Source organism: Schistocerca piceifrons, chromosome 7 (genome assembly GCF_021461385.2).
Source record: "Schistocerca piceifrons isolate TAMUIC-IGC-003096 chromosome 7, iqSchPice1.1, whole genome shotgun sequence".
Lineage (NCBI taxonomy): Eukaryota > Metazoa > Arthropoda > Insecta > Orthoptera > Acrididae > Schistocerca > Schistocerca piceifrons.
In genome coordinates, this window is record NC_060144.1 from 367,283,474 (window position 1) to 367,311,291 (window position 27,818).

The following is a 27,818-nucleotide window of genomic DNA, read 5'->3' on the forward strand; positions in this document are numbered from 1 at the left end:
CGGTAAAAATCACAGCTCTGCTTCCTAAGCCATTGACGCACGGATGTTTTGACGGCCTCCTCATCTTCAAAATGAATCCCACGATGAGCTTCTTTTAGTGGCCCGAACAGATGGAAGTCTGATGGTGCCAGGTCAGGGCTGTATGGGGGATGAGGCAAAACTTCCCATCCAATTTTGACAATCTCGTCAGAGGTGTGACGACTGGTGTGTGGTCTTGCATTGTCATGCAAAAGAAGAACATCTGCCATTGATTTTGTTGGGCGAACTCGCTGAAGACGTGCTTTAAGTTTGTTGAGGGTTGTGACGTATTGAACAGAATTTATTGTGCATCCCTGCTCCAAAAAATCAACCAGAATCACACCCTCTGTATCCCAGAAAACTGTTGCTATAACTTTCCCTGCCGATCGCACAGTTTTGAATTTTTTCTTCCTCGGCGAGCTTGTGTGACGCCACTCCATTGACTGCCTCTTTGATTCGGGTTCAAAAAAATGCACCCATGTTTCGTCCCCGGTCACAATTTTTTTCAGAAACTCATCTCCCTCCAAACGGAAGCGCTGCAAGTGTTGGGAGGCTATTGTTTTCCTTGCCTCTTTATTCTGATCGGTTAACATTCTTGGAACCCACCGTGCACAAACTTTTGAGTACCCCAATTGTTTAATAATCGTGATCACACTGCCTTTACTAAGAGAAATAATGCGACACACTTCATCTGCAGTCACCCGACGGTCACCACGAATGATGTCATCAACTTGCTGAATGTTGTGTGGAGTCACTGCACTCACCGGCCTGCCGCTCCGCTTTTCGTCAGTCAACGGTGTTTGCCCTTCAGCTTCCTTACAACGACGAACCCATCGTCTAACAGTGCTGACATCCACTGTCACAACACCATACACCTTCTTCAGTCTTTCATGAATGCGTATGGGCGTTTCACCTTCTGCATTCAAGAATTCAATCACACAACGCTGTCTCAAACGAACATTGATGTCGGCCATCTTACAAACTTCTGCTGTGCTGCCACCTGTTGACACAGAAAGTTACTACTGCAGTGGATTGCAGAAGAAGGTTTGAGGAATGGCGCCAAATTCAAATTTTTCACTTAACTTAATTTCTTTAAGTAGAAAAAAAATGGGAGGCATTACTTTTTGACCGACCCTCGCATATTCCCGCACAGGGAAACATTTTAATTGACGGTCGCTTGCCTGGTTTTGGCAGATAAATATGATATTGCAGTGCCTGTGTTGTTCAGAAGTACGATGCAATGTTCCTTCAGACGTGCTGCTGTAGTTGTCACAGTGCCTGTTCCTTCGAACATGCACACTTGTCCACAGAAAAATTACATTATACTTCTCAACAACACAGGTGCCGCAGTATCGTATTTGTCAGCACTGGGAAAGTGACTTTCAGTTAAAATGTCTCCCCTGTATGGGACTGTACATAATGGATGTATGGCTGTAGGTTGTAAACACATGGTTGACAACATATGGAAGTTCGGGTCTCCCCATAAGGTGTGCTAGGATAGCCTATATCGTAATGCAACAACTCGCGATAAGTGAGAAATCCAGGTTTGAGCGCCGTTCCAGCACAAATTTTTATTGTTGTCATTCCATTTTAGAGATGATGGCTATCCATATTCACAACTTCGAATACTTTTCATCTATGAGGAGCATTTGTTAAGTAGAAGATATGTGTTTTACAGTACCAAAGATGAACAAGTGTTCATAGCTCTTTGACACTTTAGATCCCATGTTTACTAGACTTCTTTTGCTTCAAATGATCGTTTGTGATATGCCTGAATGTCGACCATTCCTCCTTGCACACCCTGTACGTAAGCTAGGATTCAGATGCGCCAAACTGTCACTGTTCAGGATTTCTTATATGAAATGTATGAAGAAAATAATACCTTACCACTTTTTTGTGTAATTTGCGTGATAACTTTTGCCCTTCATATCTTAATAACAATCCCCGAGACTTCCTTTCTTTAAGTAATCTTGAGAGGAATTTTTTATCAAATTCCAAAAGCCTGTAAAGAGCATTTCGTAAGCCCATTGCATGCCCATTGAAGACCTACATCTGTTAGCAGCTAAGGACAAAAATTTTGGAATTTTTTTGTAATGTTTCAATAAAATGGTGCTGATACTGAACATGTAATTAACTTTCACAAATTGTGAATGTAACAAATTGTGTGGTGTAACTAACAATTAAATGTATTCATAAATTATCCATAATATTGTGATCAACCCATAATTCTTCTCTTGTTATATTTCAAAATTAGGATTGTTAAAGCCAGTTTCTCCATCATTATTTCATTGACAGTCACAGATGTGCCCTAAGGTCAGTTTAAATGAACACATTCCTTTCCTTATTACTTTACTTTCCATAGACCCATCTCACCTTATGCATTCTCTTACTGAACAGTCCCATTTGACTAAGCTCTTTTTTGTGATATATCTTTCATAAGATCTTTGTTGGAGAGTCATTTCAAATGTCAGCTTTTCTTGTGAATGAGCTTGAGTAATGGGTGTTCTGACTAAAATAACACACATATAATTAAAAACACAACACTTTATTACTTTAACAATACTGGTACAGGAAAAAATTTGCTATGGAGTGGCTGACATACTAGTTTGAGGAGGCACATAGTCTGAAAGTAAACATATGACTGAGAGCCACGCTGGACAGGCCCTACTCTATAAGCTGTCGGCTGGCTGGTAGAATGTACTACGGAGAGGCTGCATGTACATCCAAGAGTAGAGGCCTCAGTCGGTGCTAGTGCCTTGCGACTTCTGTGGCATGCCGTACAGCTGCTTGAGCAGATCATGGGTGTGGAATCTTAAGCGGGTCACTACACCCCTCACCCTTTGGACATGGAGCATCACTGATTCCCTGGCAAAGAGTAGACAGCTGTGATCTGGAGATGGTGCGCAAGTCCATGGAAGCCTCAGAGGCAAAAGGAGAGAGGAACTCCTGATCAGTGGAGGCCTTGGAGTATGGATGAATGTGGCCAGTGTGAAGAGAGCCCTGACACCCCCTGTGGGAGCAAGATATGACAGGACAGGGATGCCAAGCTGAGATCTGTAGCAATGTCCAGCAGTGGCAAGGAAGTCAAATGTGATTCCACTACAGGCTGGAGGCCATGCAGGAGACAATGAACTAGTGATGTGTGTGTCCACCAACTGGAGGGCCTCCGGAGCCGCTGCTGCAGATGCTGTGGCATTGTAGGCTCATCAAGTAGCACTAACACAGGCAGAAATTGAGGCTGGAATACAAGCGCATAGGTAGCACACAGTGAGTGGGGCAGCAGTGAAGGCAGGCGGGTGGCTGGGTGCCCACCCGGACTCGGAGCTGATTTTGATGGTGTTGGATCTTCCAGTCTTCCATCTGGAGACTGTAGACATGGCGGCCATTCTGACATTCAATGATTGTTGGTAACCAGCAGAGGTGCCAACCAAACCCACGTGCACAGACTGCCTACCCTGACGGAAAGCATGGTGCAGTGGAACATGATGGCGGGTGAGAACCTGGATGGAGGTGGTGGAGCGACAGTGGAGAAGCTCCGTGGAACTAAGGGAATCAATAGGAATTGTCCAGAAAAAACGATAACGCCTCCTTGGCAGATAAGTCATGCGGATATTTTTTTGCCTGGGCCTTAAATGTGTGAACCTTGCACTTGCCCTTCCTGTTAGATTGGGGGTGAAAGGGAAGGGAGCGAACGTGGTGAATGCCCAACCACACACAGAAATCACAAAATGCCTGGGACAGGAACTGGGAGTCTGAAAATGTGACATTGACAATCAATCAAAACATATTCAGAAATGGATCTGCAAAATCCACATGGATGCTTTCCCAAGGCTGGTTTGATAGAGGTCTTGGAGAAAACAAAGCATTGGGAGCAGCCAGTCGACTAGCACACTTGGGACAGCAACAACCAAATGTTCCAACTTCTGATCAGTGCCAGGGCAGTACACATGTTTGCGAGCCAAGGCTTTGGTGCAGGAAATATCCCAGTGACCCTCATGCAACAGCTGTAATACCTCCCATCGCAAACTCCCCTGGAATGACATCCCTGGGGGTTGCGTTGTTTGTGGAGAGGAGGACAATAATCCTGGGTAAGACCTATAGGTATGGTGCAGCACAAATCAGTTACAAAGCGGATTCGAAGCATGGCCCACAGTACAAGTTGACCAATCCTGATGGACGAGTTGGACAACCTGCTTGACAATGAGATGAGATGCTGGGGCCTTAGTGACTCAGGTACTAGTGATCAGAAAGCCATCTACTGCTTGGCAGCAGGTGACGTCAGAATGAAAACACGTGAGCTCCTCTCTATCAAAATGAAACTAATGGATTGTGGTCTGTAATGAGTTGGAATTTGGTGCCATACAAAGACAAGTGAAATTTGATGACCACATACACAATGGCTAGAGCCTCCATTTTGATCTGAGAGTTTTGAATGCAAATGCCAGTGGCTGTTCCAAGCCACCTGGATTCCAATGGTTGACAACTGCCCCCCCCCATGCTGGACTGTGAGTTGTCTGTAGCAGAAACTAATGGTTTTCTGGATAAAAAGCAGCTAGACTGGCACCGACCACAGGCAGTCTTTCAGTGCAGAAAAGGTCTGGCCCTATGCTGAAGACCAGACGAATGAAGCACCCTTGGGAAGGAGAAGGTAGAGAAGCAGTATGATGGTCAGTGCCCTGGGAATGAACGGGTGGTAATAAGACAACAATGAGGTATGTGGCAAGTCCATAATGGCCTTGATCAGACTCGCCAGGTGTTTGAACCCTACTGTGATACTGTGGGGCCCAGATATTCAAGAGAGGGTTGGGAAAATTTAGACTTCTGTAGACTGTAACACAGACCCAAGGCCTGAAGTTTTTCAAAAAGGGCATGGAGATTGTGCAGGTGGTCACTCATAGTATGTCATCCAGGTAGCTGAAAGAGTGCAGGATAGTGAACATGACCTGTTCCAGATAGTGTCGAAATATTGTGGGGCTCTTGTCACATCAAACATTAACCATTGGTACTGATATAAGCTGAAACACATGTTAAGAACCAAGAGATACATTAGGAACCCTGCACCCAAGGGTGTGCTTGGGAAAGATCAGGTTCGGAGAAGAATTAACCCTCTGCTAAGTTGTGAACAGCTCTTCTGGACGTGACAGTGGGGATGTGTTGATCAGACTGAAAATTCATGGTCACCTTAAAATCATTACAAAGTCACAGTTTACCAGAGGGTTTCATCACTTTAACAAGGGGTGTGGCCCATTAACTAGAGGAAATGGCAACCACAACCCTGAGAGATGCAAGCCGGTCCAGCTCTGCCTTGACTTGGGAGGAGGGCTATTGGAATCAGTTGAGCATAAAAATATCTAGGACAAGCTGGCTGCTTCAAGGTTAAGTGGGCATTCAAGTCTGTGGTTCATTCTAGGCCTTCCACAAAAATGTCCTGAAATTTGGAGCACAGAGATCCCAATGATTGATGGAGTTGTCACAGTCCGTGACTGAAAAAGCCAAAAGGCTGAAAGGCATCAAGCCCAAAAACGTTTACTGAACTAGCATCATGAACAACAATAAAGGTAATAGGCCAATTTACTGATCTATAAATCAGCTGTGAATTGACCAAGCAAGGGGATTTGCTGTTAACCATATCTCAGTAGATGCTTGTTTACTGGCGACAGTGGGGGAGAGCCAAGGACTCAATATGTTTTGGCATTAACACTTTCACTGTGGCTGACACTTATAAGCGTCACAACAAGCCATGAGCCAGTGCGGCTGACGCTTATAAGTGTCCACGCTCAGTACGGATTACTCAGTCTAGTTGCAGTGTCCAAGCTAGCATCAAAGCGTGTAAACTTTTGTTTTGTGTGGTCAGCTATCGAACGTATATTGTTCGTAATGGCGGCTAATGAACTGACACCTGGACCTTCCATTGTGAAAAGGATCAGGAAAAGTGTTAAATTGACAGGGGAACAGTTAGTGTACTATACAATGGTGACTTTCTATGTAGTGAAGACGACGCATACCACGGAGATTGTCATTTAGAGGCTGCAGAAGAATTGCAGAGTGATGATAGGGTGGAACCACAGCTTTCGAATCTGTTTCGTGACAGTTCCGAATCTGACGATACGGATCACGACGATTGTGTGGAAATAGACGACGAAAAAGTGCCCAACCTGTCACACGGAGATAACCCAGGTGAGTCCAGGCATAAAGAACCACATAATATGCAGTATCACCCATTTACGAAGGAAGAAGTTTTGCAAATTCATCCTGCTGGCACTTCTCCTATGGATTTCTTCAGATTATTGGTACCAGACGAAGTGTTGCAACTTGTAGTTGACGAAACGAACTATAACGCAGTCAACGTATTGCTGAGCTAAAATACAAAAGAGGGATCGAGGATCTGTAAATGGAAACATCTAAGTGAAGGCGAATTACTAGTTTTACTGGGTGTTTCGTTACATATGGCTAACGTTAAATATCCGCAATTACAAGACTACTGGAAGAAAGAGCTGCTGTTTGAGAATAGAGGAATAGCAGTGAGTATAAGCAGAGACTGGTATTTGATCATATTACGCTCTCTGCGTTTTGCAAAAAATCCACTTCCAGGAAACCTGAAACCAGACGACTGTTTATATAAGATACGACCTGTATTGGATTATTTTAACACGAGAATGTCAGAAGTGTATTACCCGGGAAGAGATTTATCAATAGATGAATCAATGATTCTTTGGAGGTGAAGATTGTCATTTAGACAATACATAAAAAGCAAACGTAATAAATATGGCATTAAGAAATACATGGAATCCAAATTTTTCCTGGATGCAGTGGATTTGTTGCTTGTTTGAATTGTATTTTTTGTTGCATTATCAACAAATCACGAACATTTCAATGACGCCTGTGACCCCTATAGGTGTCAGACAGCAAACAGACTTTAAAACATGACCACAATACAGTCGAAGTTTATTTGAAGTAATGCATCTAAGGTGTCATCATTAAGTCAGTATAGAGCATGATCCTACAGATCTTACAAGGTCTTCACGTCAGCCTGTAGCTCAGGTGTGCTTAGGAGTGTCGGCTACGAGTGGTACTTGCCATTTCGGAGTGTTACCGGCCCGCACTCGAGCGTTACCGGCCCGCACTCGAGCGTTACCGGCCCGCACTCGAGCGTTACCGGCCCGCACTCGAGCGTTACCGGCCCGCACTCGAGCGTTACCGGCCCGCACTCGAGCGTTACCGGCCCGCACTCGAGCGTTGCTGGGCCGCACTGGAAAGTTGTGCGCCTGCACCGATGCTGCAGCGAAAGTGTCAAGCAAGGAAACTGTTGTACTATTGGCCACCTGTGTGTGCAGCTATCACAAGATAACCAAAAACTCGATAAAAAGCTTGTTGAATGTCTGATCAGGAACTGGTTCTGACAATGACACTTCCTGGAGACCCATATCCATGTCTGTACTGCATTCTGTGCCATTGAGTGGCAGACAGCCACAATGTGGTCTTTTTTCCAACACTTATGACAGGTGGCCCAATGCTGGGGACACTGGTGTATCATGGTGGGATTAACAACACGGACACAACGGCAACAGAGACCTGTGGCTGAAGCACTATTTATATGCTGTGTGGAAGCTACCTGATAGGCCAACATGCACCACTACTACTACATCATCCTCCCCCAACGCAGCTGGGCCACCCTGCACCTCCGTGATGTCACACCGTGCTTCCAGCTGCTGAGCAGCAGCACGAGAGACCTCATATGACTGGGCAGTGGACAACATCTCGTCAAGTGCAGGGTATTTTTAGTTGGATGCCCATTGTCAGACTTTCTTATCCAGGACAGAGCAACATCATGAACCATGTCATCTACATATGACTCTTTTGACCTGGACATGACAAAATGGTAAGGGCAACTGAAGCCATGGAGAGTTGCAGTCCAGGTATGTTAAGCCTGAAGGGGCTGTTTCTTGCATTGGTAGCCTTCAAACCTAGTGGCCATGATGTGTGTGTGGTGGTGGTAATAGGAAGACACCAATAATAACTTGGCAAAAGAAAATGAAGGAGTAATGGGGCCAACTGCCACAGCAACTGATACAAGGTGAGAGAAATCCATGACTAAAACAGTGCACGACCTCCATATTTGTAACATGGAAGGTGTGGAAATGTTGCCGTCGGTGGTGTTACTATATTTCCCAATATTCTGCTGCCTTGTAAATGGTGGGCGTGGAGGAAGAAACATAGCCAGAGATGAAGGGGGAGGGACCGTCACTGGCACAGCCTGTCACATAACAGTAATAAGTTCAATCTTTAGTTGCACCAATGTTTGAAGCAGAGCTTCCATGTCATAACAAGAAATAGATCATAACCCAATGTGAAAAGCAGCCACACAACAAAACACATGAAAAACAACCTATTCATTGCCAGAGTGTTCTGACTAAAGAACACATATATAATAACAAACACAACACTGTATTACTTCAAGTATACTGGTACAGGAAAACACTTGCCATGGAATGGCTGCCCTACTAGTTCGAAGCACACAGACTGAATGTAAACATATGATTGAGGGCGAGCCTGGCCGAGCCCAACTCTATAAGCCATCGGCCAGCACTATGGAGAGGCTGCGTGCACATCCGAGCCTGGAGGCCTCTGCCGGTGCTAGCTCCTTGTGACTTCTGTGGCGTACCATACAGCTGCGTGCCCAGATTGTGAGTGTCTCCAGCCGGGGTCAAGTACTTAAATAATCCAAGTGTGCAGATTCCAAAGCAGATAGGTGTCTTGTCTCCGTGTTGTATTAGACCTCTGCATTATCTCAAGCACATGATAGTGTATATGGTGAAAACTGAAACCAGTATATCTTGTTGTTCTTTTCACAGTAAGATATGTTTAACAGTAAAACTTCAAGACTCATAGAGAAATATGATTTTTACTCCAGAAAAAATACAGCTTGGATATTTGTACTTAATTATAATTATTAAACACTCAGTGGTTAAGTTGAAAGTACAGTTGCTTGCCCTCTTGTAGAGCAGGCCTCTCAGCCTTCAAGATTTGGTCATTCAAGGTGGGTGGGATTATTGGTAGCTGGGATTTGCAGTATTAGGCATGTGATGGGGCCATTTCAGGACATGGTGGTCAACGAGGGGAAGAAGTCCACTGTGATCTCATTTCCTACTGGATGGAGTCATCTCAGACGTGGAATAGGTCCTCCTGCATGCCATGAAGAGGGAAGAGTGCAGCCAGCTGCAAGTGCAGGTGGTGGGTCATATCAGAGACAGTGATGTGTGCCAATTCGGATCAGAAGAGATTCTCTCTGCTTTTGTGCAGCTATTTGAAATGGTAAAGCCTGAAAGTCTCACTTTCAAGATGAAGGCCAAGCTCACCAAGCTCAAGGTAGCATTGTTGACAGGACCAGTGGTGGACCTTAGAAACAGAGCCAAATCCAGTGGAGGGTCTGAATCAGAGGCTCCATGTAGGCTGTGCCATACTGTGGAGAGGAGTCGCGATCTACTTATTAGGTCAATGGGCTCATTACACATAGGAGGCAGCTGCAAAGATAGCGGGGCCTATGTGGAGTGGATTGGCCAGCTTTTTAGATTAGAGTGTGTTGGGAAAGTACAAAAGGGGCCTTAATTTCAAAGGGTGATTGTCAAACACAAGACGAGGGTAAACATAGGAATCTGCAATATTTTAGTTATGAAATGTCATAGTTGTGTGCCTGTCTCGGCAGCTGAGTGGTCAGCGTGACGGATTGCTGTCCTACAGGCCTAGGTTCGATTCCCAGCTGGTTTGGAGATTTTCTCCCCTCAAGGACTGGGTGTTGTGTTATCTTCATCATCATTTCATCCCCATCTGGTGTGCAGGTTGCCCAATGTGGCGTCGAATGTAATAAGATAAGCAAGGGGCCTCCCCGCTAATGACGCCAAACGCTCATTTCATTTCCATAGTTGTGTTGGGAAAGAACTAGAGTCCCAAGAATAATAGAAAGCACTGAAGATCAAATCATTATAAGTACTGCAAACTGACTTGCATGAGAGATATGTTCACTTGCAATTTTTAAAAGGACCTAACATTTTTTAGAGAGGATATATTAAACATAGTTGGTGGTGGCATGTTTTTCTGCTGCTAGAAGTAGTATATATTGTAGTGAAATTGAAGTAGTTAGTTCCTGTGAGTTAGTATAGGTAGAGGTTATATTATTCACACTTGAAATAAATTAATAATTAGTTCCTTTTACCAATCACTCAACTCATTTACTATAGTTGCTGTTGGGTTCAAAGAAAACTTTACCTTCATGTCAAATCGTACAGTTGTAGTTGGTGGTCACTTCAATCTACCGTTGATATGTTGGTGAAAATACATGTTTAAAGTTGTTCGTAGTCATAAAACATCATCTGAAACTGTACTAATTTCTTTCTCCAAGAATTATTTTGAGCACTTAGTTCAGGAGTATAAATAATTGTATAACAAATGTATTTTATGTAGCATTATATTTTACAAGTAGTTACAATTAAAGTAATACAAAATAAGATCATATGATATTAGAACAAGCAGATAAATCTATGGAGTGCTGTCAAAAAGTAATAGGAATTTTTGTTTTTCTTGAAGAATCTTTATTTATTAAACATCAACAACTTTGTCCCCTTCAAAGTAGTCCCCCTAAGATATAATACACTTGTGCCAGCACTTTTACCAATCTTGAAAGTACCGTCAAACGAGGTGATTTTGGACACCGGGGCGAATTCGGGCAGTATGGCTTATTTGCTCTTTGTTACTGTGTAGAAACAAAGAGTTACTTATTTTAACATCTGTGTGCCAGTTATTTTAAGCGCAAGATTGCATTTATCGCTTTCCACAACTTTTATTTTGCATCAATTGTTTCCCTAGGTGAATAATTGACGAACAGTCTCAATGATAAAGATCCATGCATTATCGTAAAATGGCAACTTTCTATTGTTGCGCCAAGCGGGAAGTTATTGTAACCTAAAGCCCATAAAATTTAAAAAAGAAAATTGTGTTGCTTTTTTGATCACACCTCATATGTCATATGTACGCTATAGAATCTGTGTGTGTGTGTGTGTGTGTGTGTGTGTGTGTGTGTGTGTGTGTGTGTGTTGGTTTGTTACTTTTGTTTTATTTTTTGAAGAATGCTTTGGCCGAAAGTTATATGTGTAACAGTCTTTTCACTGTGCATGTCTAAACCCAATATCATTTTTAAGGTGAGTAGCAGTCTATCCTTTCCCTAACATTGTTGATATTCCAACCTGGAGTTTCCATTGTTTTATATGTAAGCGTAGGCAATAATGAAACCTGGAGAACTAGTAGCAACTAAAAAAAGTTGAGATATCCATTTTTTCAACAAGTTGGATATCCAAAGACACCAGACAGTTAATTGCTGCAGGTGTTGTGTCTACGAAGTCTTCCCAGGCACCTGTGAATTTCCTTATTGGGCAGCGATGCAAAATGTACTCCAGTGTTTGTTCCAATGCTCCTGAGTTGCACTGGTCATCATCGGTAATTCTCCATTTGTGTAGTGTTGCTGATAACAGTTGAGGGAGCTCCATATTTTTCTTGGTTGGTTCACTCCTGGGTTTGGATGGTTGGATTTGTTTTACCTAACTTCTTATGTCCACTGAAAGAATGTCCACTGAATTCTCCATTCATTTCTTAGATTATAACTTTCTGGGTTGTGTTGGCCATTGTTTACCCAAATTGGTTCTCTAGAATTTAGTTGTATGCATGGTAAGTTGTTCGATGTTTCATAAATTGGCGAGTCTCTTGATCTTTTGAATTTGAGCCATTCATGTGTCACTGCTTGTTGTCACTGGAAATTGGAGGATCAGTATTGGTGTGTACTGACAGACATGGTATTGGTGTGCATGTAAGAGTTCATATCACGATCCTCATCCACAATGGCAGCTGATCAATTGAAATTATGGGAGTAAGAATGAGAACTACACAAAACATAATTTACCTCTTAGCAAAAAATAATCCAGAGCAAAGTGATACAGAAACTAGTGATCACCAGGTTGCTGCAGCAAGACTGATTACCATAACATCCAAATCCACAAAAAATAAATGGAAAATATATCTATTTAAACAAAATATATCTATTTAAACAAAAATGAGATAAAAATGTTGTAATAACAGACCAGATGTGGCTCAAATTCAAAGCAACAAATGCAACAGATTTAGAGATTTCTACCAAATAAATTAGCAAGAGACAGAACAGATCCCCCTCAGTACACAAAACAGGTCAGAACATTGTTACAGAAAAAGCATGCCAAATTTAAAAAGAATGAAAAATTTCCAAGACTGGCAATGTTTTACAGAAGCTTGTAATTTAGCGAGGACTTCAGTATGACATACTTTTAATAGTTTCCACAACAAAACTGTCTCGAACTTGGCAGAAAATCCAGAGAGATTCTGGTTGAATGTAAACTACACAAATAGCTAGACACAATCAATACTTTCACTGTGCAATATAATGGTAATATTACTGATGACAGTGCCAATAAAACAGAGTTACTAAATGTTTCCGAAATTCTTTCACCAGAGAAGACAAAGTAAATATTCCAGAATTTGAATCAAGAAGACCTGCTGACATGAGTAACTTAGAAGTAGATAACCTCAGTCTCACAAAGCAACATAAATCACTTAATAAAGGCAAGTCTGCGGGTCCAGATTGGATTCCTTTCAGAGTATGCTGATAGAATGGCTCCATCTTTAGCAATTGTAAGCAACCGCTTGCTCGATGAAACACCTGTACCTAAGAAATGAGAAGTTACAAAGGTCACGCCAATACACACAAATGAAAATAGAAGCAATCTGTTGAATTACAGACCCGTATCGCTGACAATAATTTGCAATAGGATTTTGGAAGATATACAGAGGGATCTTATTAGCATGCTTTCCAGAATAGTACATCCAGTTTTGGATGTCACAGTTGCAATGCATTAATGAATGCTAAAATAACTTTTTTTATACATTCTCCCTCCCCACTTAGTGCTTTCAAATTTAGCAGTATTAATACTGTTTGACTGGTGCAACTTTTGCCATCGAGAGTTCTGGGAGTGATAGAAGTACGATGTTTATGGCCGTGGGGTGAGGAAATGAGCTATTCAGTGCCTGCAACTTTGCACATCATGCAAATTATTTCCTATGGTAGTAATGAGGCATGGAAGTAGTTCATATATGTTGGCAATACCAGTTGCGCTTTTACTTTTACTGACATGTACTAATCGAAGGCAGGAACAAAATTGTAGTGGCCAAACAATAAACTGAATATTTGTTAGCATGTAACTCAGTCGTTGCTGTCCTATGTTCATGTTTAATATTTGGCTGAAACTCGGTCCATGATTTTTTGTGTGGGATAATGTACAAATGCATCATAAGACAGTGAGACAGTTAATGAAACAAAGAAGAGTGGAATGTTATTCATGTAGTGGACAAAAATTCACACATGAAATGTGTGGATATTGCACAAAAACAACGTTCCTCCTTCATCATTAAATAAGTTAGTAAGCAAACAAGAAATAATTGAAGCATGTGTTTGGAAGGAGGAAATGCCAAACTAAAATGAGTGTGTGACGTTAAGTTTCCACAAGTTCTTGCATTTTTCAACCGAGACACACTATTCTTTCTTGAACTTGTTAAAATGGATAAAACAAGCTCATGCTTCAAACATTTCAGGTAATGGTACTGTGGTTCATACTAAATCACTATATTTGGTGCAAAACATGGTACTCAGATTTCAAAGTCCACTGGTTGGATCAAAAGATTCAAAAACCAACTTGAGAAATGACATAATTTAGTGTGTAAATGTGAGGCTGTAAGCATAAACATTGAAGCTGTTCAGTGATGGAAAAGTACTTTTCCATCAATCATAGAAAGGTACAGTCCTAATGATGCACTTCATGCAGTTGAAGCAAGCTTAGTTTTTCACCTTCTGCCTAACAAGACTCTTGCGTATTTTTTATTTATTTTTCTCTTTGAACTCGTTATGTTTTCATGTGGATTTTAGTTTGTTTTTGTCTTTCACTATTGGTCCTACTCCCTCGGATTTCATCTTTTTCCCCATACTTAATCTGTTTCATCCCTCTTGTGATTTTCTTCTCTTCTCTACAACTACTCATTCCTTCCATCTGCACCAATATAGAAAAATTTCCCCATCTGTAGAACACAGAACACAGCCCCAAATACTGTTCCTGGATTGTTGCCTAACTCATGGAATCCCCCAAATAGCCTGATCATAAAATTACCAATCTCTGGCTGCAACCTCTCCTCCACAATGACCTCCACCCTCACTGACATAGTCCTGCAAAACCGTGGAAATCAGGACCAAACTTTCTTGCATCACATCCACTGCATCCTTAAAATTCTTCTGCTCTGAAATTGCAAATTCCTGCATCCCATCTACCAGATTGACTCTTATCCTCCAAGAACTAGAGCAGCATGTACAAAACCACCTCAAAGAACTCTCCAGCAAATCGATTCTGCATTGGACTACCACTGTCCATCGTCTCTACAAGAGCCTCCATCAAACCTCCCCCGCATCCCCTCATAGCCTGCAAATCCTGCCTCACAGACCTATGTTCACTTCACCCTCAGAAACTCCCTCCCACTCTACCAGAACCCAGAACGTAGCTCAAACACAACCATGAACCTGTCCTCCAAAAACTTCAGTCCTACAGAAGTTTCAGTCCTTTCCAAAGGTCTTATCTTTTACGCCACTGCCAAATTCAGTCATATTAGAATTGTTAAAAACCTTCTGTCTTCCCAGTCCATACAATGGAAACACTTTTGTGCCACCAACACTACCAATCAGACTCAACCCAAAACCAATGTTGAACTCCTCTCTCCAACTGTGATCCACAACCACTGCCCCCAGATCACCTTCCAGTATTTCCTACCATTAAACCTTGCCTCACCATCATTTCTCAAATCCGTAGTGTGGAAACCAGCCTTACATCCACAGAAAGAACTGCAGTCCACCACCTAAAAAGTGACACCAGTCTTATAATCCTACCTTCCAACAAAGGCTTCAGCACCTCTGTGATTAGGAACCGCAGGTCTTGCTTGGCTGAAGGACTCCACCAGCTGTCATATACAGCCATCAACAAACCCTGCCATATTGGCCCTATTCCAGAAATCCAGCAGGATTTCCAGTCTTTCCTCAAATCTTTAAGCCCATCTGACAACCTCTCCCCTGAGTCCACCTTCTCCTCACCACTACAATCCGCTGCACTTCTACCTTTTACGTGCTTCCTAAAGCCCATAACACAACCACCAGGATGCCCCATTGTCAGCAGTTACTGAGCCCTCACAGAGAGAATCTCTGCTGATGGTTTACTAACACTTTCAGCCTATTAACTGTAACCTACCCTCCTATATAAAAGCTGCAAACCATTTCCTCCATTGACACACTACAGTTTCTGTTCCTTTACCACCCGGCACCCTGCATCTACTCGATGTGACTTTCCTCTACTCTTAACATCCCCTATGCCCATGGCCTAGCCACTAAGAACATTACCTCTCTCAATGCCAAACTGACTTCAAATCGACAACCTCCTTACTGGTCACCATGACCATCTATATCCTCCCTTACAATTACTTCTCCTTTGAAGGCATCACTTAGCAAACAAATCCATGGTGCAGCAATGGGCACCCACATGATTCATCTAGAAGAATCTTTCCTAACAACCAGAATCCTAAATCTATCACATGGTTCAGATTCATTGACGACATCTTCATAATTTGGACCGAGGGTGAGGACACCCTAGCCACATTCTTCCAGAACCTCAATGTCTTCTCCGCCCTTCATTTTACTTGATTCTCCTCAACTCAACAGATACCTTCCTCAATAATGACCACCTCATGGATGGCTACATCAGTAACTCCATCTACATCAGAACCTCTCTCTCACCAACAATGTATCCACTTTGACAGCTGTCACCCCATTACATACCAAGAAGTCCTTCCCGTACATCCTAATCAGCTATGGTCATTATGTCTGTAGCGATGAACAGTCCCTTTCCAAATGTGCTACGATTCTCACTAAGGCTTTCTCAGATCAAAATTACCCTCCCAGCCTTGTACAGAAACTGTGCCTTCTCTCTCTTTTCAACTACCAGCTCCCACATACTCGACGTCCAGCAATGAAGGAATATTCCTATGTGAGCCAGTACCATCCAGGTCTGGAGTAACTGAATCACATTCTCCACCAGGGTTCTGACTACCTCTTGCTGTGCCCTGAAATGAGGAATATCATACCCACTATCCTCCTCACCCCTCCCACAGTAGTATTCCAGGGCCCATTGAATTTAACCAATGCTCTTGTCCATCCCTACATCTCTGCAATAGACTTACTGCAAGATCTGTCCCATACATCCTCCTATTACTGTCTACTCTACTCTAGTCTTGTTACAAGCATCTCCTACCCCAATCAAAGGCAGGGGTACCCCTGGAAGCAACCACATGATCAACAAACTAAGCTGCGCCCACTGTGTTGTTTTCTACATGGGCATAACAACTAAAGCTGTGTCCTACGTAAGCATCAGAAGTGACTGACAATGAGTGACATTTGGATACACTTCAATCCAGCAACAAGCAGCAGCATCGGACGAAAAGCTTGGGTGTCCTGCATGCGAGTGACCATCTCGCGCTACGAGGTGGCTGCTTAGAGCCGACCAGCTGTTTCTATAAAACAGTGCCCCTAAACTGTAGAATACTGTAGATGGAGAGTAAGGCTGCAAAATTAACTTTATGTAGGAAAATAAAGCGAAAAGGAATTATATGCATGAAATTTACAAAGGGAGGAATCTCCATGGAGAATTTCATAATTTATATCATCAACCACAGAGATCACCAGACAAATTCTTCGAATACACGTGAATGAGCAGAACATTCGACTATCTCATCGATAAATTAAAGACAAATGTTTTTTACATAATCAAGATCTTTTAACGGTCAATAAATGAGGAAGAATGACTGACTATTATAAATGTAAAGAATGAGCTTAGCAAACAAGAGCTATCTGTGGTGTAACGGTACTGTTCCCGGTTTGTGGTAACAGCTACGGATAGGTCCTGTGCTTGATCCCAGGTACTGTTTACGTGTTAACTGACTCAGCTTCAATTCTTAAGTTTTGTTACTGTTTACACTGATCGCTAAGTATATTTTTAAGGTCTTGCCAAAGTACTTGATCTTTTAAGTATACACACCTATCCCAGTATAACACATATTAAATTCTTAATAAATTACAATGAACAACCATGAAATTTTACAGATATTTATGATGTGAATGTAATTCATCAGCAGTCAGTGTTAAGGCTAAGTGTTTCAGTTAATCTAAGTAGTCTGTAAAAGTACAGCATACAAAATTTTTGAAAGGGAAGTCAAACGTTTTCTGAAATGATTTGTCTAACAGTATGAAATAATAAAATATTAGGGAAACATTTGATGCACCTCAGTTTTTGTTCGTGATTTTGAGCATCATTCAGAGGCACGTAGAATGTTTCTCTGATCTATTTATTTCTTTTACACAAATCATTTTACAAAATGTTTTACTGATTTCTTTTATTTTTTATTCAGAAAGCATGATCTTGCTGACTCCTCGTTTCCCTTTCTAACGTCTTCTTCTCTTGAAAATCCTAACTTTGGTATTTGATTTTGAGGAAGCCTTTTTGTCATTTAAATACTGCACAAATGTATCTTTTTATGTGCCTTGAACAGACAAACTTTTTGACACTTCATTTACATAGCTCGGCAGCAGCTTTTCGTGAAATATTTCAATTTTTCCTCAACTCATTAAGTTTTCCTTAATTACACCGATTACTTTCAAGCTGGTAAATATTTTCATGCAAAACTAGACCTCACACTGGTCACTGTGATATTCTGTTTGCCTGTTTCTCTCTCTTTGTTTGGCTATGAAAATTTGGACAAAACTTCATGTGTAATTTATAGGGAGTCTTGTTTTTGCGCTGCTCAAGCATTTACAAAACGGTTTCGAGTGTTAATCATACTATAAAATAGTCTTTTCTGCATGCTGTCATTTCCAAAAAACCATCGTTTCAATATCTTGAACCATTTATGAGATACGACGATTTTTACAACCAATTGATTCCCAAAGCACAGGAAAGGATTTGGACGCATTGCGAGCGACCCGTCTGCGGATATAACAACCAATCTCCCAAGAATCAAAAAAGATATCATTCCGGTCTCAACTTTAAATACAATTCAGATATATTTGTTACATTTCATACGCAGTAGTGTATGGCCTTAAATGAACTATGTGAAAAGTCTGTGCAATGTGATTTTACCACTGCAAATTCTTAAAAATTTCATGTAGCCATGTACTCAGTTTCATACAGAACAGTAACTAAGATGAGTAACGAAAATAAATTCAGACCTTTACTGAGCAAAGATACCAGGCTATAAGATGCAGAAGAAACAAATTTTTTCACCGAATAGTTTCCTTAAAATCGGGTGATAACTCTTTCATAGCTGCCATCGTGTCCACTCCACTGCTTTGCCGAGGAGACACATGGCTCTTGCTCTCACTGTCATGCGTGCTGCAGTGACAAGATTCAAACACGTTTGAATTCAAACATCGCTAGTTGTAGCAGAGAACAGGCAGTGCCACAGACATCTCCCGTGTAGGACACTTCTGTAAACAGACCTGTGGTGGTGTTTCATCGTTTGAAGCTGTCGTCCGCTGTTGGTCACTTCTGCCGCTTATGTAGGACACGGCCTAACGAGCTGGTCCTCATGAATGGCCACCAACAAACTGTATCCAAGAGACAACTGGACCACCCTGTTGCTGAACATGTTGACCAATGTGATATGCTTCGTTTCAGTGACTGCTTCATGGCCTGTGCTATTTGGATCATTCCTACCAACACTATCTTTTCTGAATTGCAGAGGTGGTAACTCTCCCTACAACACATCCTTCAATCACATAACATTCCTGGCATCAATCTTTACTATCCACCTACTCATCCCCTTATTTGTCCCCACTGCCTTCTAGTCTGCCAGTCTGCCGATGAAGCTACAGTCTCTGCTTCTCCACTCTCCCTGTCTTTTCCACTCCACGCCCCTTACCTCATCACAGCCTCCTGACCCTGCACCTAGCAGCCCTATCCTGTCCCTCCACCCCGTCCCTGCACACACTCGTACAGGCTGCGGAACATCTTCTCCCATCCCCCACCCTTACCCTGCTATCCCTTCCTCTCCATGCCCTTGCCACCTCCTTATACCCATTACACATGACAGATTGCTGCTCACATCAGACACAGTCACGCTCCACTGTAGGGCTGTAGTGGCCAAAGACAGTGATTGTTCGTAAGTCAAATATGGCTGATATTCCAAGATCTCCAAATACCATCTGAACAACAGTTGTGCCATAACTGTGGCATGATGTACAACATTTTCATTCAGTGTCAGTGGTCTGTCATGAAAGATACACATAATTTTGCAGTGTGTAGCTATGTACAGACAGTCATGGAAATCATATGGTTCATGCATGCTTTTTTATGTGGTGATCATTGATTGCATCAGTCATTGTCCTGGTGACCATGGCCTGTGATGTACAAAAGCACAAAATTCTATTTGCTGTCTGATCAGCTACAAGCCAACTGGTGCACCAAGGAGCCACTGCTGCAGTTCAGTTAGATGATGATGGCAAACCGAGGGTGCTTCAGTATATTCTCATGCAAAGTTTGCTTTTGTGGGTGTGCTTTACAGTTTGATTATACATTACCACCATAAGAGATAGTGATCTATCGCTGCTGAAAGTACTTTCTTTGACAGCACTTATTATTCAGCCATAGATAGGCAGTCACAATGGGCCTAATTTGCTGATGGGTCCTCTCTCACATGATTTAAGGGACTCAGGAACTTTAGAGGGTAGTGGCTGATAAAATAAAGATATTTCCAAAAGGCGGCCATGGAAAGATTGAGAGCTCAAGCTGAGCAACATACCCTGATCAGCCAGAACATTACGACCTCCGACATACTATTGATATAAACCTGTCCATGTGATAGCAGCATCACCTAGCGAGGAATGACTGCTAGTCAGAAAATCGCACGGTGCGTGTAGTATCAGTGAGCGTGCTGTCTGTTTAGATTGGGGTAGGCGTGCTAGCTATCTGAGTGTGACCGAGAGCAGATTTTGATGGGCTAGAGGCTTTGCACAAACATTTAGAAAACTGCACAACTTATCAGGTATTCATGGAGTGCTGTGGTGACTGTCTTGAACACATTGTGGAACCAAAGTGAAACCATGTCCAGATGTCTTGTGGTTCGGGGACCACCACTCATTACAGATTTCAGACATCATAGGCTGGTGGCAGAACTAACATAAGAAGTTAATGCTGGGCAGAGTCCAAATGTGTGTGAACACACAATGCACTGAAGACTCCTAACATTGGGTCTCTGCAGCCGACAACCCTTTTTTTTTATCTGATGATTCGTGATACATTCTTTGGCCATCATACTGATGAGATGGCACGAATTCGACATCTTCAAGGGAACAGCTCCTTGACAATTTTACTGCAGGACAGAGGCAAGCTGGCAGCGGCTCCATATGCTCTGGAGAAAATTCACATGGGCATACGTGGGTTCAGTGGAGCTTGTGCAAGGCACCACGATGACCAAGGAGTGTCAGACATTGGTTGCAGACCAAGTACAACTCTTCATGATGATCATGTTTCATGACTGCAGTGGTATTTTTCGACAAGAAAATGCACCGTGTCACAAGGCAGAAGTGTGATAGAATGGATTGAGGAATACAGTAACAAGTTCCAGTTTGTGTGTCCCCCCCCCTGCCTCCCCCCAACTCACCAGATCTGAACCCGATCAAACATATCTGGTGGGATGTGTTTGAATGTGGCATCAGAGTGATTGACGTGGTGTCAGAGCTAATTGCCCTCCTCCTCAGAATTTACTGGAATTAGTTGACTTGAGTGTGCAGACGTGGTGCCACCTCCCTCCAACGACCTACCCAGGCCTCATTGCTCCATGCCACAACAAGTCACAGCTATTATCCGTGCCAAAGGTGGACATATTGGCTATTAGGTAGATGGTCATAATGTTTTGGCTGATCAGTGTATCACATGAGATGGATCCTGCTTTTGGTAAACAAACAACCTTTGAATATGTTTTGTTGTTGGCTTACTCCAGGAACTGTCCTTAGATGCTCCACATTTGTCACTGTTCAGTCACCAATGCAAATGATTTTAGATTTCTTTTATAATTGACCATGAAAAAGGAATTGCTAGATTCTCCTGGATATTGCATTATCTCTGTTAACAATATGCCATTATCTCAAAGATCCTGGATATCTAGAGGTCAAGATTAATAAAAGACTTGGAGGAACAGACTGACCACTTTTATACAGTAAATTGTATTTTTAAGCTTCATCTGTATAGTATTGAATGTGAGAACTGTAATGGTGCAGTTATATTCAAACAAGGAAAAGAACTGAAAGGTAGTATGCATGTTCATCTGAGATGCTGAAAATAATACACTGATGAGCCTAAACGTTATGACCACCTTCTCAAAAGCGTGTTGGTCCATCTCTGGAAAGCAATTCAGCAGTGATTCTGTTTGCCACGGATTCAACAAGTATTTGGTAGGTTTTCCGAGGTTTGTGGCACCAGCTGCGTACGCACGTCACATACTTGCTGTAATTTATGGGTGGCTGGTTTGTGGGCACAGAGCTGGCACCCGATAGTGTCCCAGTTCGCTTTCATCAGATTCAGAAAAGCTGAATTCGATGGCCAAGTCATCGCTATCATGCTGCTCAAACCACTGCAGCACAATTCTGGGCTTGTAACACACAAAGTTATCCTGGTGGGAGATGCCGTCACTGTTGAGGAAGAAATCAACCATGAATGGCTACAGGTGTTGGTCACTAATAATGTTCATGTAAAACTTCCTGACAAACTAAAACTGTCTGCCGGACCAAGACTCGAACTGGAGACGCTTGCCTTTTACGGGCAAGTGCTCTATTGACTGAGCTACCCAAGTACAACTCACGACCCGGCCTCACAGTTTCAATTCTGCCAATAGCTAAGAGGATGGGTTGCAATTTGTGCTTGGGTAAATCAGTCAGTAGAGCACATTCCTGCGAATGGCAAAGGTTCCAAGTTTGAGTCTTGGTCTGGCACACAGTATTAATCTGCCAGGAAGTTTCGTATCAACACACAGTCCACTGCAGAGTGAAAATTTCATATTGGAATGTTTGTGTGGTCCGCATCTGTCATGGTGCCTTCAGTTGCTATCACAGGTCCTATGGAAGCTCAGTAGAATGTCCCCCATAACATAATACTGCTCCCACCGGCCTGCACCCTTGGCACTTTGCGTGTTTCGTGCAGCAATTCACCTGGATGACAGTGTATCTGGACATGACCATTGATCTGGTTTAACACTAAATGGGATTCCATCCAACTAGGCGATGTGATTCCATTGATTCATGGTCCAATCTTGATATCCTGTGCCAACTGTAACCACAGTTGCTAGTGTTGGGTCGGCATGGGAACATGTAGGGGTCCTCTGCTGCAGAACACCATGTCCAACACTTTGTGCTGAGCAGTGTGCTCCAAAACATTTGTGCCTGCACCAGCACTGTACTCTGTCATCAGATCTGCCACAGATTGACGCGTACCCTACTTTAGAGAGCGGGCGTGCCTCTGGTCCCTATGTTCTGTGATGTGGTATGGTCATCCAACTTTTTTTTTCTTGTCGCCTGCTCATGGTTTCAGCATTCATCAACCAGTTTTCGTAGATGGTCATGACAGTAGCATGCTAACAGCTGACCAGCTTTGCCATTTCTGAGGTGCTCGCTCCCAAGCACTGGGCCACAACAATCTGGCTTTTGTCAAAGTCGCTTAAGTTAGTGGGTTTCCATATTTGCACCACTTATTGTCGCTAGAATGATTCCTTATTTGTCTCTGCTCCACTTAATGCTTCTCTTACTGTTTCATGTGCCCTCAGCACCACCAGGCAGCATACTACCTCACGATGAGCAGTGCTCGTAATGTTTTGAATCGTCAGTGTGAGTGATGTCTGCCTGCAAATAGAACATACCAGGCAGCACAAGTAATGAAAAAAGAAACGGTAAAACTACAAATTTTATTGCAGTTTTGGCAGTCTGATTGCAACTCGTGTACTGTTCCTAGCAGTTATGTTGGACAGATATTTTCTTTTCAGATATTTGAAAGATTTTCTATCAGCATAAGATGGCAATCAATTCTTGTGAACATCATTTCTGATGTGAAAACATATACAGTATCTGTAAGAACAAATCTGAAATGAAGTAGTAATAGACCATAAAACTTCTGTGGAAATTTATAGGGTTGTCCTTCCATATCTTCTGCCGAGCTCTCCATTTTGTTCTGCAGGATAGATAGGAACTAGCTGGCCTAATTAAGTAATCAGCATTCATTCACATAAAGTAATTTTAAGAAAAAACACAGAAGATTTAAATTATGATACCCAAACAGGAATTTCAAATGTTAAATACGTATATAACAGATATATATTTCTGAAACTTACAGATACTATTCTAAATATTTACTTTATATTCTTGTTTTACAGGGTAGTAACCATAAGATATCTGACAGACAAGTGGATTTCACTTTGAAAAAAGAAAATGATAGCTGGTGGCCGCGACTTACAGCAAAACCTCAGAAACCAGCATGGTTAAAGGTATTGTATCTGATTTTCTGAACTGTTTAATAGCAAATTTATCTGTGTATAAGAATAATGAAAATTCCTGGATGAAACAATATGTAAAATAAGGGAGAGACAACTACCCACCTATAGCGGACTGATGTGTGGAGCACAGAAAACAGTATTCACACTAGCTTTTGCGCTGTTGTCCATTTTCTAGTAAAAGTACACACATCCACACAGATACCCAATTATACACCGACATGGCTGCTGTGAGACTATTTATTGATCACCGAATATCGAAAGCACTTGCCGAGGTTGATGGAGAGGGGAGACAATAGGGAAGACGCATGTGGTATGGAGGGGTTAGTGAGGTAGAGTGAGGCAGATCTTTTGACAAATGACTTACTGGCTGAGCAAGATAAAAGATGTTCACAGGGCAGAGCATATAAGAGATATAGAGTGAGGGGAAGGGGGGGGGGGGGGAGAGGGAGGAGAAAAAAAAAGATGGGGACACACAGGGGAGAGAGAAAGGGAGACAGGTGCAAAGGGGCGAGAGAGTGGGGGACGTTGTGGTAGAAGGCAGTACACAATCGGGACAGGGAAGTAGCAGTGTGGATGAAAGAGAGAAGAGGTAAGGTGAAGCAGTTGGAAACAGGTTATGGAGATTTGGGCCAGGGGTTTGTGACACCATAGGATATGTTGGAGATATAGTTCCCACTTGTGTAAGTCAGAGAAACTTGTGCTGGAGGGGAGTATCCAAGCGGCCCATGTAGTGACGCAGCTGTTGGAAGTCATGCGTAGTGTGGTGCATAATGTTCAGCAACAGCGTGGCCCAGTATGTGGTTCGTCACAGTTTGGCAGTGATGACTAATGTGAGTAGATAGTTGGTTACTTGTCATGCCTACATAGAATACTATTCAGTATTTGAAGCATAGCTGATATGTAATGTGGCTGCTTTCATATGCCTTTTATTCGGTAGCAAATGCTTGTGACTGGATTGCACTGTGAGGCGATGGATGGGTTATGGAACAGATCTTGCACCTGGCCAAACAGAAGGGTGCACGATTGGGAGCAGCACTGGAATAGGGATGGCCAAGGATATTCTGCAGATTAGATGGGTGGTGGAACACTACCTTGAGTAATGTTGGTAGGATTTAGGATAGGCTTTTCTTCATCTCAAGGTATGATGAAAAGTGATGTGGTTGAGCATTTCAAGGACGTGGTGATACTGGGTGATCAGAAGAGAGCTGTTTGGTGGCTGATTAACAGGTCTACTGGTGTCAAAAGAAGAGATATCTGCTTATGGATGAGTTGGGTAAGGTATTGTCTGTCAGTAAAGGCTTTCTGAGGTTACTGGTATATTTCAAAATCTTTTACCTTTCACTACAGGTGCAGCTGTCCTTGCCATGGGTCGAGCTCAAGAGAATAGGGTTATGGAGGAAAGAGGAAAAGGCTGTCATTGCAGTGAGTCCTGATTATGAAAATGTCGTCAATGATTGTGAACCAGACATAGGGATTTAGGTACTGACTGGATAGGAAGGATTCCTCCAGATTACTCATAAATAAATTGGTGCAGCCTGGTGCTATGCTAGTACTCATGGCAGTATCACAGATTTGTTTATAGATTTGGTTTTCGAAAGCAAAAAAATTGTTGGTCAGGATGCAGCTGATTAGGAAGATTAGAAAAGAGGTGGGGGGGGGGGGGGGTTGGAATAGGGAGGACATTAGGGGATGTTGGTATACAGGGATATCACATCCACAGTGACCAGTAAAGAATCTGATGATAATGGACTAGAACTGTGGAGAATTGGTGAAGGAAGTGGATAGTGTCTAGAATGTAGGATAGGTTATGGACAATAGTTTGGAGATGTTAGTCAACAAAGGCAGAGCTTCATTCTGTGGGAGCATTGTTCCCAGTCACAATGGAATGATCGGTAGGAAGACGTGGTCTTGCATATGTGGATTAGGAAAAAGATAGGAGTGTGATGGGTTGCTGCTGAGAAGAAGGAGATGGCTTCAGGTGTCTGGTTTTTAGACTGAACTAAGGCCTTGAGGAGCTGCTGGAAATCATGTTGGATTTCTGGGATGGGATCATTGTCATAATTTTTGTATGCAGAGTAATAGGAAAGTTCATGGAAACCCTCATTATGATTCATGACATCTGTGGTGGAGCCTTTGTCTGCAAGAAGAATGATAACGTCTGGATCGATTTGCAGATTAATAATAGCAGTGTGTCCCATAGGAGTGATGATGTACTCTCTGGTAGGGAAATAGGAAAAGAAGGTGAGGCCAGGTCAAAAATGAGGAATTCCTAAAAAATTACAAAGTTATGGCTGGGTGGAAGAGGAGGAGGATCATGGTTAGATGATGGTTGGGATTATTTTAAACATGTCTCTGTGTGTCCATATTTTCAGGGATGGTTGCAGGACTTGAGTGTTCGATACAGGATGTCAAATGAAACCCTTTCCAGCTGTCTTGTTTCCAAACTTATTTTATTTGGCTACCAGTTTCAGTGATTTACTATGCCATCTTCAGGCCCCTGACCAATGTGTAGGAAGATTCCACCTCATTTCTGGTCAAAACAGGGGCCAGCAATACTGGTAGTAATAGATTTCTACTTTCTATAGCCATCACTTTAACCATCGTCTGCCGACTTTTGCCAGCAGAAATCTTCTAAAACCAGTATTGCTGGGCCATGTTTTGACCAGAACTGAGGTGGAATCTTCCTACACATCGGTCAGGGCCTGAAGATGGCATAGTAAATCGCTGAAACTGGTAGCCAAATGAAATAAGTTAGGAAACTAGGCGGCTGAAAGATGTTTCAATTGACATCCTATTTTAAACAAGATTCTATGTGGGATTTTGGTTGCCTGCTGTCAGTGGGGCTGTGGTTAAGAAATGTTTCTTCATCAGGGAATGAGTAAAAGAAAGAAGATTGTTTACAAGGCTGGCATGATTAAACTTGGGTTTTGGGCCAATGGCGAGGCCTTTGAAAATTTCTAAGACTTCTTCAAGGGTCAGAGTTTTGGGAGAACAATTGACAACAGTGTTATGGGACATGTGTTCAGGAGCAGTGCATTTCATGGGGGGGGGGGGGGGGGGGTTGAGGAACTTTAGAGGGCTGTGGAAGGCAAAGTAAGTCAGTACGGCACATTGGGGTCCTATGAAGGTTGACAGTAGGGAGGGGGGGGGGGGGGTGTTTGGATCAGAGTGGTAGGCTCATTTTTGCTATCAGTAATCCCAAGCAAACATAAAACATAAGTAGCTGGGACAGCTTCCACAGATGGTGCTGCGAATGCTGTTCCAACTGATGAAAGTCAGAAGTTACTATTGCAATGATAGTATTAAGGAAACTATTTTCAATAATGAAAAATTAGTATTATCGCAGGGTTGTACATTTGAGTGTCTGTGTGGTTGAACAAGTGTACTTTTTCTAGAAAAAGAGCAAAAGCTTGAGAGGTAATGTGACTACTGTTCTCTTTCTTTTATGTAGCGTATGGCTAATACAGACATACCATGAAATTACATATACATATGTACATATTGACACACAAGAAACTTAAGTTTGTCTTTACAACTGAATATCCAGTCCTTCAATCCAGCGCACTGCATCTGGAGTTGCTAGCAGGAAGTCCTCTTTGGCGCCGTGATAGGCTCGAATCCTGCATTCACTGACAATGTGGTGAACAGTCTGGTATGGAGCCCCGCAGTCACAAGCTGGATCAGGCAGCTTCTTCCACTTAAAGAGAGCATCCCTGCATCGCCCATGGCTGGTACGGATTCTGTTGAGAGTAGACCAGGTCTTGCGTGGTAAGTCGAATCCACTTGAAAGTTTAGCACCTGAGAAGATGTTATGCATGTGCACATCTGTCACTGCTTCCCACCGACCTTTCCATTCTTCAAGAGGTTTGAAATTCTTAGCAACCATGTCAGCAGCATCGCACAGAGTTGGATGATGTGATTTCAGTCTCTTGCGATTTAAAAGTGGCAGGTCGCTATGCACGGGTAGGTTAGAATTCCTGGAGATCTTGTGGAATTCTCTCATAAGGGCAGTACATCTGCGTAGATCAGGAGGCATTATACCGGTTAACAGTGGAAGCCAATTAACTGGAGTAGATCTGATTGTGCCAGATATTATGCACATTGTCGTA

The 27,818-nt window shown here is 42.5% G+C and overlaps 1 protein-coding gene across 4 annotated transcripts in view; it reads left to right on the forward strand.

Annotated features, from left to right (window-relative positions):
- LOC124805227 (very-long-chain (3R)-3-hydroxyacyl-CoA dehydratase) overlaps window positions 1-27,818 on the forward strand; it is a 166,998-nt gene that overhangs the window by 64,931 nt on the left and 74,249 nt on the right. For all 4 annotated transcript variants that reach the window (XM_047265728.1, XM_047265730.1, XM_047265727.1 and 1 more), the window contains exon 4: window positions 23,590-23,700. In XM_047265728.1, the coding sequence (XP_047121684.1) occupies window positions 23,590-23,700 (111 nt within the window). The remainder of the gene's footprint in view (window positions 1-23,589; window positions 23,701-27,818) is intronic.